Genomic DNA, 20,200 nt, shown 5'->3' on the forward strand with positions numbered 1-20,200 from the left:
CACGGTGCGTCTTCATAAGACACGTCCCGGGGAACAGAGTTGGACTGTGTTGGACACGTTCTTTTCCTTTTCAGCACGAGTTATTTTTAGAATGCTCTTAGTCATGCCCTTGTAGCCATCGTAGTCCAGTTTTCTACCTCGTTCCGTCAGTGAATTACTGCTGCTCTGACTCTCCGCCCCCGGGGATGTTACTTGTAAAACTCGGAGCTCTCTCTAGCTCTAGAGACGAGACGGCAGTGGTTCGAGAGACGCTAGTTTTTGATTCGCCCGGTTTAGAACGTGTGTAACGGAAGAGGCTCATGAGGTAGATTCCTGACGAGTGGCCTTTTTTTTATGACGACTACCACTTTAGACTATTCTGAGGATACAATTGCACCCTCAGGATCCCCGGAGCAGCACCCGGGAGGACGTAAACATGTCAGAAGTCAAACGCAGGGTCAAACGGGGTCACCGGGGCCTTGGGATGAGTACGCTGTAAAAAGTGATCCAATAGCCTCTGAGTGATGCTATAACTCTTCCTTTTTATTTGCTTTCACACTTTTCACTAAATGCAGTATACAGTAGTAGCTTGTGTGTAGCGAGTAGGGCTGGGCTATGTCATATCATGACGAAATTATGATATCGTGGCACAACAATTCTGTCATCTTAGTGATAGTAACTACATATCTTTGATTTCGCTCAAAATGAGATGGGATGGGAAGTTATTTGGATTTGATATCACACTTGCAACACATCATGATGCAGTTCAATGCGATGCACAGCGATCGGATTATTTATGTTGTTAATTTAATTAATATCGTGATATATATATGGAAAGATTCCAGATGATTATTGTGATATGCATTTCTTTCTCTCATTCTTCTCGACCTGTCTGCTTCATTTAACACAGTCTGCCACACTACCCTTCTGGACCACCGCATGTTTGACTATCTCAGCCTCACTGGCACAGCTCTCTCCTGGCTCCGGTCATATCTATCCAACAGGAAACAGTTCATCACCATCAATAACTCCAGATCACACCCCTGCCTCAGTCAACCAAGGAGAACCTCAAGGCTCTGTCCTTGGCCCCCTCCTTTTTATCATTTACATGCTTCCCCTTGGCCAGATCATCCGCGGACATGGCCTCAACTTTCACTGCTACTGTACGCTGACGACACTCAGCTCTATCTCTACATCAAACCCTTCACACAGCTCCCTCCCCAGTCCCTGTTGAACTGCCTGCACAACCTCAAAACGTGGATGTCATCAGATTTTCTGAAACTCAACAGCAACCAAACAGAGCTCATGGTTGTGGCTTCCAAGGCACTGCTCAGGAAGGTTGGGGATCTAGTCCTCACCATCGATGGCTGCTCCATTCTCCCCTCCTCAGAGGTCCACAACCTAGGTGTCATTCTGGACTCCATACTCTCATTTGTTCCCCACATCAAATCTGTCACAAAATCAGCCTTTTTTCACCTCAAGAACTTCTCAAGACTCTGTGGCTGAAACCCTCATCTCTCGCTTGGACTACTGTAATGGAGTCCTATCCAGGGTGACCCACAATTCCCTGGATAGGCTCCAGTATGTTCAGAATTCTGCCACCAGGGTTCTCACCTGCACCAAACCCTGGCAGCACATCACCCCCACCCTCATTTACCTCCACTGGCTTCCTGTAAAATTTCGTGTCACCTTCAAAATCCTCCTGCTGACATATAAATCCCTACACACCACCGCCCCTCAATACCTTTCTGACCTTCTCCATAGCTACACCCCCTCGTGGAATCTCCGCTCCTCTGACACAGGCTTGCTTACCATCCCACAAGCCAGGTTGCGGACCTTCGGGGACAGGACTTTTAGTGTGGCTGCCCCCACCCTCTGGAACTCCCTCCCAATGGACATCCGTAATGCAAATTATGTTGTCCAGTTCAAAAACCTGCTTAAGACCTATCTCTTCCCCCAGGCCTATGGTCTCAGATGGTCCTGAGTATCCCATTCATTCTGTTTTGTTTGTTTTATTTAGTTTTGTTCTGTTTTTCTTCTGTTCTGTTTTGTTCTGTTCTGTTTTGTATTTTATTTCTTAGTTTACGTCACCGTTGTCCTCTCCCCTCCCCCTTTTATTGTAAAGCGCCTTGGGTATGTGAATGGCACTATATAAATTCAAGCCATTATTATTATTATTATTATTATTATTATTATTATTATTATTATTATTATTATTATTATTATTATTATTATTATTATTATTATTATTATTATTATTATTATTATTATTATTATTATTATTACTTCATGTCGCCCAGCTCTTAATAGCAAGTAACCATCACACAAAGCAAGAACATCGGTAAACCTTAATTTTGAGCAAAAGAATCTCAATGCAAATCATTCCCTCGGTTTTGCTCTCGCCCCAAACCATCCGCAGCGTCTGCACTCGAATCAGTGGGAAAGCGACGGAAGTGTCATTCGCTCTTAGGAGGCACCCATTACACACATTCTGGAAACATATTGGGAACCTACATTTCATTTTAAGTACACGCCGCTTCCCTGGGACTATTTATGAAGAGCGCAAAGCGCCTGCAATAGGCCACACTACATGAATCTATATTTCACTCCGACAGCAGTTTAGTGGCCGAGGTGCCTGGCTGTGTAGCTACTGCTGAGCTAGAGTCTCCGCAGACTCTGCCGTCGTTTCCACAATAGATGTGATTAGAGCGACGGCTCTCGACTGAAGTCAATTGTTCCGTTCCTCAATTGAAGCCGGTCGCTCATTTGTGCCTTGAGACTTTGCTCCAATTCATTCAAATGTGAAATCAGCCTGTAATAATGCTTCTCCTCCCCCCAATCAAAGTGAATACATTTCCGCTTCTTGTCCAGCAGTTTCTCACACTGTGCCGTCTCCTCTTTTACATGACATTTACAAATCAAAAGATTAGGCATTTTCCTTCACTCTTGTATATGTTTTGTTCTTGGATACATTGTGCCGTAGTGTCAAATTGATTGACAACCACCGGATTGGATTAATACCAAATTCACCATCAAGTGCTACGATTGGAACTGAAGTGAATGTAATTTTGGCAAGTAAAGTATAAATTTGTTTTGTGAAAGGATGCAGCTCCTCTGTATTTGTTTGTTTGTGGTCAAATACCCAAATGTAAAGCAGATAGCACACACACACACGTGCACACACACACACACGCACACACACACGCACACACAGTTGCGACAGTGGCTCAGGAGGTAGAGCAGTCATCTGGTAATCCGGTTGGATTCCCACTCCTCCCGGGCACCGCGTCGAAGTGTCCTTGAGCAAGACCCCGATGAGCAGGATGGCACCTTGCATGGTTGCTTCTGCCGTCAGTGTGTGAATGTGTGAGTGAATGGATAAAAATGTGAGGATAAAAGCAAGCAAATGCCATTGACAGAGTTGACTAATGTCAGTGTCCATAATAAATGTGTGCGATTGAGATTAGTCAACCAGCTGTCCTGAATAACTGTGTTTACCTTGGGGGCCTGGAGCCTGGGGCCTTGGGCTTTAGAATTAAGCTGGAAAGAGCCCCGTGGGATGAGTTAGTGGAGTTGGTAGGCATCTGAGGGACAGTAATGACTTCCTATTCTCTTATTTCGTCCCTTTGGGACCATTTGGCATCTTTTGACAACCTGGGCCCCTGAGTGACTGTGTGCTATCCTAACACATCATAAATGCATCAATAGCACAGGGGGTTATGAGGTCATGAGGTCAAGAGGTCAAAAGGGGTCGCACAGGGTCAAGAGATGGGTGTCTATTCTACAGTATATATACTACTCTATTGAAGACAGCAAATTAGTTATGTTGAGTGGGATTCTCTCATTGACTGAATTATTGATTAAGCATTATTGTTAACTCTGGGTTCTCTCCCCCCCCCCCTCCCTCTCTCTTTCTCTGTCTCTCCCATTTGTCTCTTTGTTTTGGTCTGTTTGATTCATCCATCTACAACTTTCTGCCTTCCTCATTCATCTATCTATCCCTCCCTCAATCTCTCCCCTCTCCCTTTATCGCTCTCCCTCTCTCTCCCTCTACTATGTCTGATCTCCTCCTCTTCCTCCTCATCTCCTCATCTTCCTCCTCTTCTCCTCTTCCTCCCCCTCTCCTCCTCCTACTCTTCTCCTCCTACTCTTCTCTTTCTCTCCTGTTCTTCCTCCTCTCCTCCTCATCCTCTTCCTCCTCTTCTCCTCATCTTCCTCCTCGTCTCCTCCTCTTCCTGCTCTCCTCCTCCTCTCCTCCTCTCTTCCTCCTCCTCCTCTCCTCCTCTTCTTCTCTTACAGATTGGTATCTGGTACTCTAACAACACGTTAGCCATGAACGCCACCTCACTGGACCTCAACACGTCGGAGACGCTGGCTAACAAGACTCTCGTCGTTACGACCATACTGGTAAAACACTCTCGCACACCTCACACATGGTTAAACCTGAATGGTTAAACCTAAATTAATAGATGTTATTTTAACAATCATTGTCTTTCTATAATCCATCCAAGTGCAGTGATGAGACAGGGAGGGATTTCATCTTTGATGTATATTCCGCCGAAAGCTTGAGCCTCCTGGTCTGGCTGCTCAGTCATTTGAATGTAAACAGCAGTTGGTTGGTTTTCAGTCCACCAGTGTTAATTTAGTCAACGAAAATGATGACTAAATATGGTCGTCAAAGAAAGCTTTATCCCCATGACAAAAACTAGATGAGACGTCACGTTAATGGAGATCATATGACACTAATGTGACGAAATGATTCATGCAATGTCGTTGACTAAATACTACAACACAAAATGTAGTTTGCTAAATAATATCTTGCTAAATGTTTATTCAACATCAACTTCAACGTCAACACTGTTTACTTGCTACTTGCTAGCTAACAGGAACTTGTTTGCCGACAGGAAAGTAACAAACATAATTGTCCGTGCAGAACCCTTATCCCCAACACATCATTCCGTGGGTATATTATTGTAATGTTCTGGGGTTTTGTGTGTCACTCTAGTTGTATGGTCTTAGGGGCACCACTGTTATGCTGGGGGTGTTGTTTCCCCCCGGGAGATATGGGAGGGCGGACCGGATGTTACGTTGTTGTTGTGAAGCTAGCGTATTAGCAGGTAGCTGTGTTGTGTATGAGAAGGGAAGTATCAACATGTAAAACCCCATATTAAGCTGGAAATAAAGCGCCATACAGAAAAGGGAACTCCTCTTTCTTCCCTACATTACTGCATGATGTATCGCTACATTATGTTGATCCACCACAATAGAACACATTAAATAGCTTACATAAGTCTAACCAGCTAGCACTAACGTTCGTTTTTTTGTTTAGAAAAAGCTCACGCCAACTTATGAGGCTGTAACTAAGTGGTGAGACTAAACAAAAAAGACTAAATCGAAACTAATCAAAAAAGACTAAAACGAAAATGCTCAGACCTGTAGTTGACTAAAGCTTGACTAAACGAAAAACAGATAAAGGTGACTAAATATGATGAAAATGAAAAAGAGCATTTGAGACATGAGTAAGACTAAAACTAAAACACTGCAGTCCACTCATTAAGGCAAGTAACATCGCAGAGTGACATCTACTTCCTCTCGAGTTGTCAGCTACTTCAAATGAGCTGGCGTTTTGTTTATATTCAACCAGAGAGTTGAATATAGTTCATCCCTTCCCTTGTGTAACGGAGGTACCGCGAGTCTATCCACAGTCACGATGGACTTCAAAGTGTTGTGAAGTGACTGTGGACGTTAGCGGTACTGCAAGTAAACTCACTCCCCAGAGGCATCCAGACACATTACCGAGAAGTGAATTCACCTCTTGGTATAGTGGTCTGCGATGTCGCCCGCGGCGCGGGAGACCGGGGTTCAACTCCCACTCAGGGCGATCCCTTAACAGGGGTCGAATCTACACACAACGCAGAGCGAGATCACACCGGTTACACTTGCGTGTGGCAAAATGACCTAGAAATGGAGAGACTGATCAGTAACTGCAAGGCTGCTGGTTTGATCACCGGGCACCGACAGCAGGGTGTGTTGCCGACTGGAGGGTGGCTGCACATCATCTCTGCCAATATACCCTTGAGCAAAACCCCAAACTGCTCCTGGAATGTTACAATGTGGTCAGCCCTCTGCTCAGACCTCTCTGAAGGAATGTCTATGTGTGGCGATACTTGCCTTGTCTCTACTAGCCAGGGTTTATCTGCGCTGTGGCCTGCCTGGCGCACAGTGAGCATTTCCATTGTCTTTAGAACCTGAGACGAACACCTTTCACAGCGTGGTCACAGCTGACTGGGACATGGCAACTGGAGAGTTAACAAGAGACACAAACCCAACCATACTGTACCATCCCATGCTAGACCATGGCTAGCGCCAGCCAGGCTGAACATAGCTAGTGGAGACAAGGCATTATGTGTATCTATGAGGGATATGCGGGAATTATAAATCGACAATAAATTAATTTTTGTTCTTCTTCTTCACCTTCCTCATCCTCCTCCTCCTCTTCTTCTTCTTTTCAATCCACAGGAGAACCCCTACGTGATGCGCAAGTCCAAGTACCAGAACTACCACGGCAACGAGCAGTACGAGGGCTTCTGCGTGGACATGCTGAGGGAGCTGTCCGACACCCTCAAGTTCTCCTTCAAGATCAAGCTGGTGGAAGACGGGCTATACGGAGCGCCGGAGCCCAACGGGAGCTGGACGGGCATGGTGGGAGAGCTGATCAACCGGGTGAGTGGATGGTGGAGAAGGTAGAGGAGTACAGTCTCCAGTTCCTATAGCGCATCTTTAGTCGTCTGGTAATCCGGAGGTTCCCGGTTTGATTCCCACTCCTCCCGGGCAGCGTGTCGAAGTGTCCTTGAGCAAGACACTTAACCCCTAATTGCTCCCGATGAGCAGGTTGGCACCTTGCATGGTTGCCTCCGCTATCGGTGTGTGAATGTGTGAGGGAATGGGTAAAATGTGAGGAACAAATTGTAAAGCGCTTTGGATAAAAGCGCTATATAAATGCAGCCATTTACCATTTGGGAACATGGTGGGAGGGCTGGTCAACAGGGTGAGTGGATGTAGGACAGGATAGATGAGTATACTGCCCTGCAGAAGCTAACCGCAGTAACAAAAACTTTTTTTAAATTGAGTTATAAGTTAAATTGTACTTCTCAATATGGACTACTAGCCTAACTTAAAACTCTGTAAGGTGTTTTTGGCCAACAGCTAGGCTAGCTGATCCGTATCCGCTTCCATTCATTTGCGCTAAGCTAGGCTAGCTTGCAGCCAGATGGCTTTCTACTGAACACACAGAGAGGAAATTGGTATCTATCTTCTTGTCTGACTCTGGAGAAGATGGTAAGTGCATTTCTCATAATGTTGGTGTGCTCCTTTATTAGTGGATAATTAAAAAGAATAGAATACAATAGTTAGAAATCAATTGAATTGAATTGTGATGCACCGACGTTGACCGTTTCTAATCTTGATTATATTGTACTTTTATTGCACTGCACTATTGCACTATTTTACTCTGTCTACTCTATTTTACTCTTTTTATTGTATATTTTAAAACTGCCATATAATCAGACCATACACAAGGTGGCCTATTGGGATGTTTATTATTATTATTATTATTATTATTATTATTATTATTATTATTATTATTATTATTATTATTATTATTATTATTATTATTATTATTATTAGAATACAATAGTATTAGTATTTGGGTTGGTCCACTTTCCCTACACTGTAATTTATTTTACTTCTTTTGTCCTGCCTTTTTTTCTCTCTCTCCTCGTTGCGAGAAGTTCACTCAATTGTTTCCATTAGACTTAAAGTGAGCCACTTTAGGGGTCTTGAGGTTTTGTAGTTAGAAGATGTAGAATGTAGGGGTCTTGAGGGTGTGTAGTTAGAAGATGTAGAGCGCAGAAGTCTTGCGGGTGTGTGTAGTTAGAAGATGTAGAGCGTAGGGGTCTTGAGGGTGTGGAATTAGAGACCATTGACCAGAGGTAGGAGGACGCCGTTCCCCTTGTTGCATGGAATGCCTCGTCAAAAACCTTGAAGTGGAACCTTGCAATGGGAAGCCAGTGCAGCTCTTTGAAAAGTGGGGTGACGTGTGCTGACGGTAGGTTGTAGATCAGGTGGGCTGCTGCGTTATGTATGAGTTGAAGTGACTTGGTGGCTGTAGCCGGTAAACCAGCATTGCAGTAGTCGAGGCAAGACATGACTGTTGATTGCAGGAGGAGTTGAATGGCTTCTTTTGTCAGGAAGGGGCGGATCCTTCTGACGTTGCTCAGTCGCTGTTATTGAGGCGATGTGAGCAGAGATGTTCAGCCGGTCGTCAAGGACCACACCTAGGTTCTTGGAAGTCGTGGACAGAGCCACAGCTACAGCTGAAAAATGAAGTATTTCAGAACTTAGTTGTTTGTAGGGTGATCTCTCAGTTTGTCCGTCCTCAGAGAACTCCCGCAAGACGACTACCTTGTCTTTGTTCGCCTGTCTTGTTCCCGCAGCTGAGGAGACGCTGACAGCCGCTTCTGCAGCGTGAACTTGTATCCCCAACTCTTAATTACTAATATCACACACCTGTGGTTAGCTACTGGAATTTGGGGGAGGAGCTGATAGACAGGAATCGAGACCACAATACATTTAAAAAAAATTATTTAACCTTTATTTAACCAGGAAGTCCTATTGAGATACAAGATCTCTTTTGCAAGGGAGACCTGGCCAAGATGACAGCAATAACATTTGCAATATATCAGACAGCAATAAAATGTGCGGTACATCACACAAGAACATAATAAAAGTGCATGTATACAATATACAATACATCACATGTAAACACAAAAACACAAAACAGAATAGTCTACATAATAGTAACAGTGTATGACAGTAAAATACAGGGTAATACAGTAATTTTGCAGTTTTGCAGTTGGGATCCGACTACAGAAAGCAGCGACATCTTCTTGTAGGAAGTTATGTAATACATATTTAAATTTGCCAAGAGAGACCAGGGTATCTAAGTGGATATGGTCCTGTAGCCCATTCCATGCCCAAGATGCGAAGCTTGAAAAAGCTGTTCTTCCTAGTTCAGTGTTTATTCTCTGTTTTTTTAAAAGTAGCCATCTTGTGGACCTGGTATGGTAGCTGCTAGAGGCAAAGCTAATTAGATTGGAAAGATATAGGGGAAGCTTCCCTAGGATGGCCTTATATATAAAAACAAACATGTGGGATTTCCTCTGTACATACAGAGAGGTCCATCCTACCATTTGGTAAAGCACACAATGGTGAGTAAACCCTTTGGCACTAGTGATTAGGGATGGGTACCGAATTCGGTAATTTTAAAGGTACTTACCGAAACACGTCGGTACTACCGAGTATCGATTCACGTGAGATACTGTTAAAAAAAATACAAATAAAAATGTACACTATTTTTTTTTAAAGTTTTTTCTTTTCATGTCTACGTTCACACGCACAATATACGCTTACCTAGGATTTGACTTGATTCAACAACAAAGCAGTCGGGGCAATGGCAAGCCGAAAACGGTCGAAAGTGTGGTTATTTGAAGTTTGGATATATTTTTTCACAACTGAGGTAGGTAGATTACATTTTTAGAGACAAAAGTACCGAAAAAAGGTACCGTTGGGTACCGGTATCGATTCACAGGTACCGGTACCGTATCAGTTCAAATTTGAACGGTACCCATCCCTACTAGTGATGAAGTGCAGAGAAGCATGGTACACACTGTCTAGTTCTTTAGCATTGAAGAGGCAGCATGCATATATATAATGTCACCATAGTCAATTACAGACAGGAATGTGGCTTGAACAAGTTTCTTTCTGGCCTCAAAAGAAAAGCATTGTTTGTTGCGAAAGAAAAAAACAAGTTTTAGTTTCTTTGTGAGGTTTCCAATATGCGCTTTAAAAGATAGCTTTTCATCCAACCATAGCCCAAGATACTTGTAGGATCAAACACCAGGCACCGCTGCCTCCGCTCTGACACTTGTGTCACTTGTCATCTGAAGAGTCTAACCCCGCTGCCTCCTGTCCCTGTTGCCATAACAACATGCAAAAGCTAATGTTAGTACAACTAAAACAACTTATCCACGCATGCCTGTGCCTTCTGTGACATTGGTGGCTCCTTTACTTTCATGCTGCCGTGCTAGTAACACACTGACAGATAATGGTGATAATAATGATTATGGTGGTGGTTATTCAGGTGTGCTGTATCTATGCGTGTGTGTGTGTGTGTGTGTGTGTGTGTGTGTGTGTGTGTGTGTGTGTGTGTGTGTGTGTGTGTGTGTGTGTGTGTGTGTGTGTGTGTGTGTGTGTGTGTGTGTGTGTGTGTGTGTGTGTGTGTGTGTGTGTGTGTGTGGGGGCAGGAATGTATCAGAATAACCCACAATGTATAAGTGCACTGATAATATTTGTGTCCTTTAAACGTTTTCTTTATGTGGACATAAATAAAGATTCTAAATGTGTGTGCGTGTGCGCAAGTCTATGTTGACACTTGAGTCACACTTGAGTGAGTGGGTGAGTGGGTAATTGGGTGAGAGAGAGCGTTGCATCAGTGTTGCCAGATGGGAAATGTTGAATTATCATCCCCCTATAATCATTTTTTGAGTTTCTTTGAGTCAAATTATCACTTGTAAGTCATAACCAATACAACATAATAGGCATACAGAGAGCAGAATTATCATACAAATATGCTAATTATCATACATCTGGCAACACTGACTTGCATGTGTGTATGTGCAGTGTTGGATGAACTACTCTAAAACTACTAGCTACTTCACAATGAAAACATGTATTTTAAACCCTTACTTTCCATATTGAATAACTTTTCTTCACCAATCTTTTGAGTGGAGGGGATCTTCAAAACGAAATGTACTACAACTACTTTGAGAAATTACATCAAAACTACGTGGGGGACAATTATCAAAATCTGATTGAATCTCATATAGTTACATACACACAGCATCAACTGAGCTGACACTGAGTAAAATGTGGGTGTTTGATTTAGGAACTAATGTTCAAAACCTTGGTTGTGTTTTAAGGAGGATACAGGGAGGAAATATGAATTTCTTTATGAACTACCTAACATGTTTAACAAAATTACATAAAGTAATTTTCATAAAGTAGTTAACTACTGAAAAAGCTACTGAATGCAGTTAAACTACCACCCAACTACTGCAAATTGTAGTTAAACTGGTCATTTAACTACATGTAGTTAACTACTCCCAACACTGTGTGTGTGTGTGTGTGTGTGTGTGTGTGTGTGTGTGTGTGTGTGTGTGTGTGTGTGTGTGTGTATGTGTGTGTGTGTGTGTGTGTGTGTGTGTGTGTGTGTGTGTGTGTGTGTGTGTGTGTGTGTGTGTGTGTGTGTGTGTGTGTGTGTGTGTGTGTGTGTGTGTGTGAGGAAGGGGCACTGGCTTGGGGGAACCCAACCAACCCATTAACAGGGCTAATGAAGTGTGTCTTTGTTACTAATTATACAGTGGTGTTTCAATTACACCCTGTGATCCCCTAGTGTGCATACTGTACACACACACGTACATGCATGCATACACACACACACACACACACGCACACACACATACATTTGTCTCATCCCTTATGCTGCCTTCTTTATCTCCCCCCTCTCTCTCTCTCTCTCTCTCTCTCTCTCTCTCTCTCTCTCTCTCGCTCTCTCTCTCGCTCTATCTCTTTCTCTCTCTCCTTTTATCTGTCCTTGCCCTCTATGGTGTTTCTTACTGGGAATTAACATTTTGCAATAACCACGCACTTTTGCACATACACGCACACACACACACACACACACGCACACACACACACACACACACACACACACACACACACACACACACACACACACACACACACACACACACACACACACACAAACACGTACACAAATGCAAATACCCCCTACACAGTATGTACATACTGCACATACACAAACACACACTCATAGATACATGCTCGCACAAAGACACACACACACATACTGTACACACACACACACACACACACACACACACACGCACATATACAAAGAGAGGGCTCTCCTGATAGAACTGCAGTGTCCTGATGAAAGTGGGTGAAATCGTGTAAAGTGTCTTCTCGTAATCAATTAAGTGTTAATTAAAGAGCAGCGCGGCGTCTCCTGGGCTCCTGCCACCAGGGGGCTGATAAACACTATGGATTGGAGTGACTGCATTTTTTAATTTCCCCTCGGGGACAATGAAGGTCTCCTTATCTTATCTTGTCTGGTACCGGGACACAAAGTGCTTTTCAAAGGAATGACATGCACAGATCGCTCAGTACGGGTGTTCCCGGTGGAACGGGAAAGAGCGCTGAGCGCTCAGAGCACCGAGCACTCTACCCCCACTGAGCTGCACACAACCCATCCTCCTACACAGAGCGCTGGACGACGCTGCACTGTCAAACATAGATATATATAAAGACAAAAGACTAGATGGCGCAAGGCGGAGTCTCCCACGTAGTTCACCGGCGGCCATCTTGCTAGAGTTACCTACTGCTTTAACTCATTCAAGGCCACTAGCTTTTGCCATCTGTGCTGTTTGGGGCCAGCGTTAATGACCATTTTAGCTATGTTTGCAGACCCATCGTGTTACAGGCATTGTTCGTAGTCCATTACTGACTAATCAGCTCATTTCTACACACTGTAGTTTGTTACACGCTACACGTTAAACAGTGCCCCATTTCCGGAATAATCCAGTCTTTTTCCATAGATCGCGAGATAGGATGCATTATATGCAATAAGCCCGAATCGTTCTGGTTGATTCCCTGAAACCCCAAATACTCCCAAATCAAAGGCATATAACATGTACATATGTACCTTCACAAAATCATCAAGGGGGGGGGGGGGGGGGGTCCTTACCTTAGCCAGGATGTACTCCAAAAAGAATAATTCCAATGATCCCATCAGCGATCGCGATTACTTGTTTATATGTAATTACACGTGTTTACGGGACACTATAGGTTTTGAGGCGAGCAGATCTGCTAGCGATTGCTTTGCAGGAGCTCCTCCCCCTGAGAGCGAGTGTTGATAATCCATTTCATTCATTGCCTCTCCTGTTCCCTTTCTATCAGAGTTCAAAAGGTTGGCGATACTGCCACCTGGTGATATTCCATCGTCATTGCAATTCCAACGTAGGTAGATAAGTCATAGACACATAGAGGGCTCCGGGTGACCGTATAGAACGCGGATCAAAGGAAAATATCAAAGGATCAAAACCCAAGTATACTCCGGTTTCTGGCGCTCAACCGTTGGCGAGATAACCCGACTATACTCGGGTATGGCCGTGAAAGAGTTAAGGTGAGTGATCTACACAAACACAAATACTCTTAACCCGCTGAAATCTTGACAGATTTACAAACGATTTGGTTTATTACAAACGTTATTAACGTGGCTATGATTCTTGTCTGGAAGAATTTTTATTAAAAAATAATATATATTTATATGAAAGTCCATTATAAGTATGCAGTATGATGTTTTTAACAAACCAAACAAATTTTGCAAGCTATGGTTATTTCAATAGTACATGCACTATAGACATTCATGTTATGAGTGGGCGTAGCAAGATGGCCACCATGTGGCAACGTCGGTCTCCATTGATGACTAGTGAGTCATCTAGTTTTTATATCTATGCTGTCAAACATCTCAAACCCAAACAGGAAGTAAACTAACCGGTGCTACCTTTGCTCCCGTATTATTTCCCCTTAATATTATTGAATACATAATATTATATTATTGTTTCCATCCATTATTCTTTTAAGATAAGAGATAAGATAAGATATTCCTTTATTGATCCCCTTGGGGTAAATTCAGGCATCATAGCAGCATGGGGGAGGGGAGGTACAGGTAGTAGAAGACATGATACAGGTCATAGAATTATAGTACAGTGGAGAAGTAAAAATGTAAATAGGCAGTGTAAACAATATAACACTATAATTAACTCTGGACATGCGCATAATGGGGAAGTAGGCAGTGTAAAGAGGTCAAGGTGCAAGATGAGTGTGTGTATGCCCTCTCAGTTATATTTGCCCTACAATATATATAGTTACAACAACAACAACTTTTGTCTCCTTTATAAAAAAGTTAAATAATTTAATTTCACAGCCCATTCTAGTCTATTCACTGTCGCCATGGAAACGATGATGAACCATAAAGGTATGGTTTCTTTGCGCAGAAAACTTTTTACTTTTCCGTTTACTTTTCTGATAACTACATCACTGCCTAATTCATAAATGTTCAGACGAGCTTAATTCTTGGTTATGTGTGATACTCTGTACACACCCCACTTCAAAGTTATAGCGACATTCTCGAATTAATTTCAAACTAATTCAGTCACTGATGGTCGAAAGTCTTTGCCCTCTCGGGCAGAGCTGTTTACATATAGGCCTAGAGACAGTTCTGTGTAGCAGTGTGCACAGAACCACGTGGTGCAATCCTGTGATCACAGGCGCTTTTGGTTTGATTTGTTGATTTTTTTTAAACCAACAGAAGGCCACCTGGAGACACATCCTGGAGCTGCTCCATGACAAGGCTGTGTGAGGCTGGCTCTGTGGCAGTACTAAGGGCCATTTCATAGGCACATGGACATTTTCTTCTGCTTCATAACCGCTAGCATTGCAATGAAATTAAGCCGTTAAGATTCAATCAAACATTCTATGTCTTCATAAAGTCGGTGTGTGTCGTCAGTGGAGCAGCACCGGGATTCTGTCTCTTTATTACATCGCACAATAGGACATTGATTTTCTGGCCGCTGGTCATGGTAGACAGTTGTTCACGGTTATAGATACTGATGAAACATGTCTGAAATAAAATAATCTGGACTGACTTGTCAGAATTGGCCTAAAATTACATTAGACTATTCCTTCTAAAAACACATATAGGTTTGAACCAATATCTCTTATTGCACATTATGTAAAAGTCTGACCAGTTTGTTTTGAGATGTTTGTAGTCTTGTTTTTAGGGCCTTTGAGGTGCTTTGGTACCATGAGGTGCAAGCATAGTCGTAGTACCCTTGAATGAGTGCTCCTGTTAGAGTCTTCAAGGTATTCTTGTTTACCAGAGAGGAGATCCGGTACAAGAATCTTGTTCGTTGGTTGACTTTTTTTTATTACATTGGTTGCCATTTTGTCACAGGAAAGATTTGCCTCTAGGATGGAACCCAGGTAGGTAATTTCATCTTTCCTTGTGACAATATTGTCACCCACTGTAACAGAGAAGCCGTTGGCCTTGCTGAGTTTGTTATTTGATCCAAAGAGAATGGACTCTGTTTTACCCAGGTGTAATGATAGTTTGTTAACAGCGAGCCAGGTGCAGATTCTGCCGAGTTCAGAGCTGAGGGTTTTTTCAACTTGCAACTTGTCCCTGTCAGAGACCAGCAGGGCTGAGTCGTCCGCGAACTGGAACAAGTTGCAGTCACAAGCTGACGACATGTAATTTGCATAAATTAATCTATGGCAGGATTACTGAACACGAAGTTCAGCTCAGTTCGGTAATGTGAAACAACAGAGCAGAGGATCATTTAGCTGAAATATGGCAATTCTAACCTTGAAATGGAAGATGAGTTTTTAATTGAGAGCGCACCCCCGTGAACACGTCCACATGCCAGGTCCCTGAACACGTCCACATGGCAGGTCCCTGAACACGTCCTCATGGCCAGGTCCCTGAACACGTCCACATGCCAGGTCCCTGAACACGTCCACATGGTCCCTGAACACGTCCACATGGTCCCTGAACACGTCCACATGGTCCCTGAACACGTCCACATGGTCCCTGAACACGTCCACATGGCAGGTCCCTGAACACGTCCACATGGCAGGTCCCTGAACACATCCTCATGCCAGGTCCCTGAACACGTCCACATGCCAGGTCCCTGAACACGTCCACATGGCAGGTACCTGAACATGTCCACATGGTCCCTGAACACGTCCTCATGGCAGGTCCCTGAACACGTCCACATGCCAGGTCCCTGAACACGTCCACATGGTCCCTGAACACGTCCACATGGTCCCTGCACACGTCCACATGGCAGGTCCCTGAACACGTCCTCATGGTCCCTGAACACGTCCACATGCCAGGTCCCTGAACACGTCCACATGGTCCCTGAACACGTCCACATGCCAGGTCCCTGAACACGTCCACATGGTCCCTGAACACGTCCACATGGTCCCTGAACACGTCCACATGGCAGGTCCCTGAACACGTCCACATGGTCCCTGAACACGTCCACATGGCAGGTCCCTGAACACGTCTACATGGTCCCTGAACACGTCCACATGCCAGGTCCCTGAACACGTCCACATGGTCCCTGAACACGTCCACATGGTCCCTGAACACGTCCACATGGCAGGTCCCTGAACACGTCCACATGGTCCCTGAACACGTCCACATGGTCCCTGAACACGTCCACATGGTCCCTGAACACGTCCACATGGTCCCTGAACACGTCCACATGCCAGGTCCCTGAACACGTCCACATGGCAGGTCCCTGAACACGTCCACATGCCAGGTCCCTGAACACGTCTACATGGTCCCTGAACACGTCCACATGGCAGGTCCCTGAACACGTCCACATGCCAGGTCCCTGAACACGTCCACATGGTCCCTGAACACGTCCACATGGCAGGTCCCTGAACACGTCTACATGGTCCCTGAACACGTCCACATGGTCCCTGAACACGTCCACATGCCAGGTCCCTGAACACGTCCACATGCCAGGTCCCTGAACACGTCCACATGGCAGGTCCCTGAACACGTCCTCATGGTCCCTGAACACGTCCACATGGTCCCTGAACACGTACACATGGTCCCTGAACACGTCCACATGGTCCCTGCACACGTCCACATGGTCCCTGAACACGTCCACATGGTCCCTGCACACGTCCACATGGTCCCTGCACACGTCCACATGGTCCCTGAACACGTCCACATGGTCCCTGCACACGTCCACATGGTCCCTGCACACGTCCACATGCCAGGTCCCTGAACACGTCCACATGGCAGGATATTAGTCAGAAAAGCCCAATATTGTCATCTGCTCTTTGTTCCCCTGCTGGTTTATCATTAACCTTGAAGACACAGAGCGGAATTCCATCGTTCACTCCATGCAATATAACACACACACACACACACACACACACACACACACACACACACACACACACACACACACACACACACACACACACACACACACACACACACACACACACACACACACACACACACACACACACACACAAACCCTGCATCCATCCTGCATTACCGCTGTGGGGTTTCCCCTTGGCAGCGATGAAACAGTGCAGTACGGGTATTTATAATAATATGTATTTAATATTCATTCTCTAATATATTTGGGAAAGATAGGCTACTATAATGTACAATATTTACAATAGTATATAATGCAATGTCTTTTATATATATTTTTTTATGATAGATAAAAAATATATGAAGCAATATTGTTTGGAACTGCAGCACCTGAGCTGGTGGACGCAATTTAACCATGTTCCTACTCAGAGGAACACTGGTATGCAAGTCACACAGCCCACGTGGTTTTTGACCGCAGCAAGCGCTAATTCAAAATTGCAAATAAGAACACAGAGCCGGCACACCTCCATGTTGTACAGTAAGAACAAATCCACGCTAAAATCAAGCTTCAAGTTACAATACAGTAAATACCCTTTTGATAACACAAACCAACTCAACTCCACTGATTTCATAAGGAAAATCGATTTAGCGCGTTAACCAAGGCTGTTTGCTTTGTTTTAGAATTTGTTAAATAGCACCCGCTGTACAATACTTCTAGATATATATTTGATTACTTTCAGAAACACAGGACGGGACATTTCTTTACACAAAATCCCTAAACCCTCTGAAATGTCTGGCTTATCTTCCTCTGCAATCCTCCATGCTCTAACACTGCACTGCGCTGGGAGGTGAAGTGAGTCATCCACCAGTCATTTGAAATCACTGTTATGTCCTGTATGTGTCATCATGCATCACAACTAAATGTTCTTTGTGGAAGTGTAAACCTGAACCAAACGTAAGCCTGGAAAGTACTTTTTTGTATGCTAAATGCTGGTTTATACCGCGCCTACCATCACAGCTGGCGTGCCCCTGAGCAAGGCACTGAACCCCACATTGCTTCGAAGGTGTTGAACCGAAGGGCTGATCCTGTACTCTGACCTGCAAATGCAAACGTGTACTGGATTCTGTGTGTGTGTGTGTGTGTGTGTGTGTGTGTGTGTGTGTGTGTGTGTGTGTGTGTGTGTGTGTGTGTGTGTGTGTGTGTGTGTGTGTGTGTGTGTGTGTGTGTGTGTGTGTGTGTGTGTGTGTGTGTGTGTGTGTGTGTGTGTGTGTGTGTGTGTGTGTGATAATCTTTTCTGTGTCTTTTATGAGTTAGTGTGTTTGCAGTACTTTATATGTACTGTATACCTGTATCCCGTTATTATTCGGGATAGTATTCTGTTTTTTGAGTTGCGGCATGTAAACATATACCTCTGCCACAAGGGCACAGATAAACTGTTATTCTGATTCTGAAAACCTGGATTATCTGTGATGTGATGAGCTGCAGCTGGATATAGGTCTATGATAGCTGTGATAGGTGCGTAGAGGTCTAGAATAGCAGCAGGGAGGGGATCTGGGGGAGATAGCGTGAAGTTCTGCGTGTGTTAAGCTCTCCCAGTGAAACTCCTCACTGTCTGGCGGCTGGCAACTCCACATGTATCAGAGGTAGGGGTGTAACGGTACACAAAAACCACGGTTCGGTGCAGGTTTTCAGTACAGTGGGGGAAAGTTTAGCGTTCCACTCAGGGGTGATGTGTGCAGTAACTAATTGTACTTGTAGGCCTGTCAACGAATATTCTATATTGACATTAATAATGGATTTGTTAAATAATTTTTTTTAAAGATTATATTAGATTGTGAAAAAAACAGGCCCCAGTGGGCGGTTGTTAGTGGTTAACATACCTTTGTATTTGTTCGGTACACAGCCGTACTGAACCTTAGGTCGGGTACTGAAACGGTTCAGTATGGATACGTGTACCTTTACACCCCTAATCAGAGGAGGCATATGGTAGTTTACACCCTCCCCAGACCGACAGAGGAATTATGGTAGTCTACACCCTCCCCAGATGACAGAGGAGACATGTGGTAGTCTACACCCTCCCCAGACCGACAGAGGAATTATGGTAGTCTACACCCTCCCCAGATGACAGAGGAGACATGTGGTAGTCTACACCCTCCCCAGATGACAGAGGAGACATGTGGTAGTCTACACCCTCCCCAGATGACAGAGGAGACATGTGGTAGTCTACACCCTCCCCAGACCAACAGAGGAGACGTGTGGTAGTCTACACCCTCCCCAGATGACAGAGGAGACATGTGGTAGTCTACACCCTCCCCAGATGACAGAGGAGACATGTGGTAGTCTACACCCTCCCCAGATGACAGAGGAGACATGTGGTAGTCTACACCCTCCCCAGACAGACAGAGGGGGCATATGGTAGTCTACCCTCCCCAGACCGACAGAGGAGACATGTGGTAGTCTACACCCTCCCCCAGACAGACATAGGAGACATGTGGCAGTCTACACCCTCCCTAGACAGACAGTAGGGCAGCGCAACGACCAGGAGGGAATTGGCACAATGACTGAATTGGAAAAGATGAAAAGATGAAAAAGACAAAAGGTGATAGTCTTCACCAATACTATATTGATGGCTATACCAATATTATCTATCACTATACACTGACACATACACTACTCTTGTTTTAAAACACTTGTTTGTATCTGTGGCTGCTTTGTGTTCCTGGTACTCAAACACACTTACTGTTGGCTCTCGTAGTCTAATTCAATTCGGTTTCCATGGGAGTAGTCTGAATATTCCATTAATTCACGTCTACAAAGAGATCCATGAATTGTGATGGAACGGTTGATGCTGCACAAGACCTTAACCAGATACGAGCTGTTATCCTGAATGCGGTGTGCGTGTGCTGTAAATGCAATTCAAATGTCCCCCTCTCTCTCTCTATCTCCCCCCCCCCTCTCTCCTCTCTCTCTCTCTTCTCTCTCTCTCTCTCTCTCTCTTTCTCTCTCTCTCTCTCTCTCCCCTCTCTATCTCTCTCTCCCCCCCTCTCTCTCTCTCCCCCCCCCTCTGTCTCTATCTCTCCCTCTCTCTCTCCCCCCTCTCTCTTTCTCCCCCC

At 44.5% G+C, this 20,200-nt stretch overlaps 1 protein-coding gene across 1 annotated transcript in view; it reads left to right on the forward strand.

The window, feature by feature from the left end:
- The window catches only part of LOC311226502 (glutamate receptor ionotropic, kainate 5-like), a gene marked incomplete at its 3' end in the record, with an annotated part of 137,287 nt that overhangs the window by 95,384 nt on the left and 21,703 nt on the right, over nucleotides 1-20,200 (forward strand). The window contains exons 10-14 of the mRNA XM_084311925.1: nucleotides 4,279-4,386; nucleotides 6,499-6,702; nucleotides 14,492-14,538; nucleotides 15,609-15,789; nucleotides 16,743-16,977. Of these exons, the coding sequence (XP_084168051.1) occupies nucleotides 4,279-4,386; nucleotides 6,499-6,702; nucleotides 14,492-14,538; nucleotides 15,609-15,789; nucleotides 16,743-16,977 (775 nt within the window). The remainder of the gene's footprint in view (nucleotides 1-4,278; nucleotides 4,387-6,498; nucleotides 6,703-14,491; nucleotides 14,539-15,608; nucleotides 15,790-16,742; nucleotides 16,978-20,200) is intronic.

This window comes from Notolepis coatsorum, assembly GCF_963971535.1.
Source record: "Notolepis coatsorum genome assembly, chromosome: 4".
Classification (NCBI taxonomy): Eukaryota; Metazoa; Chordata; class Actinopteri; order Aulopiformes; family Paralepididae; genus Notolepis; species Notolepis coatsorum.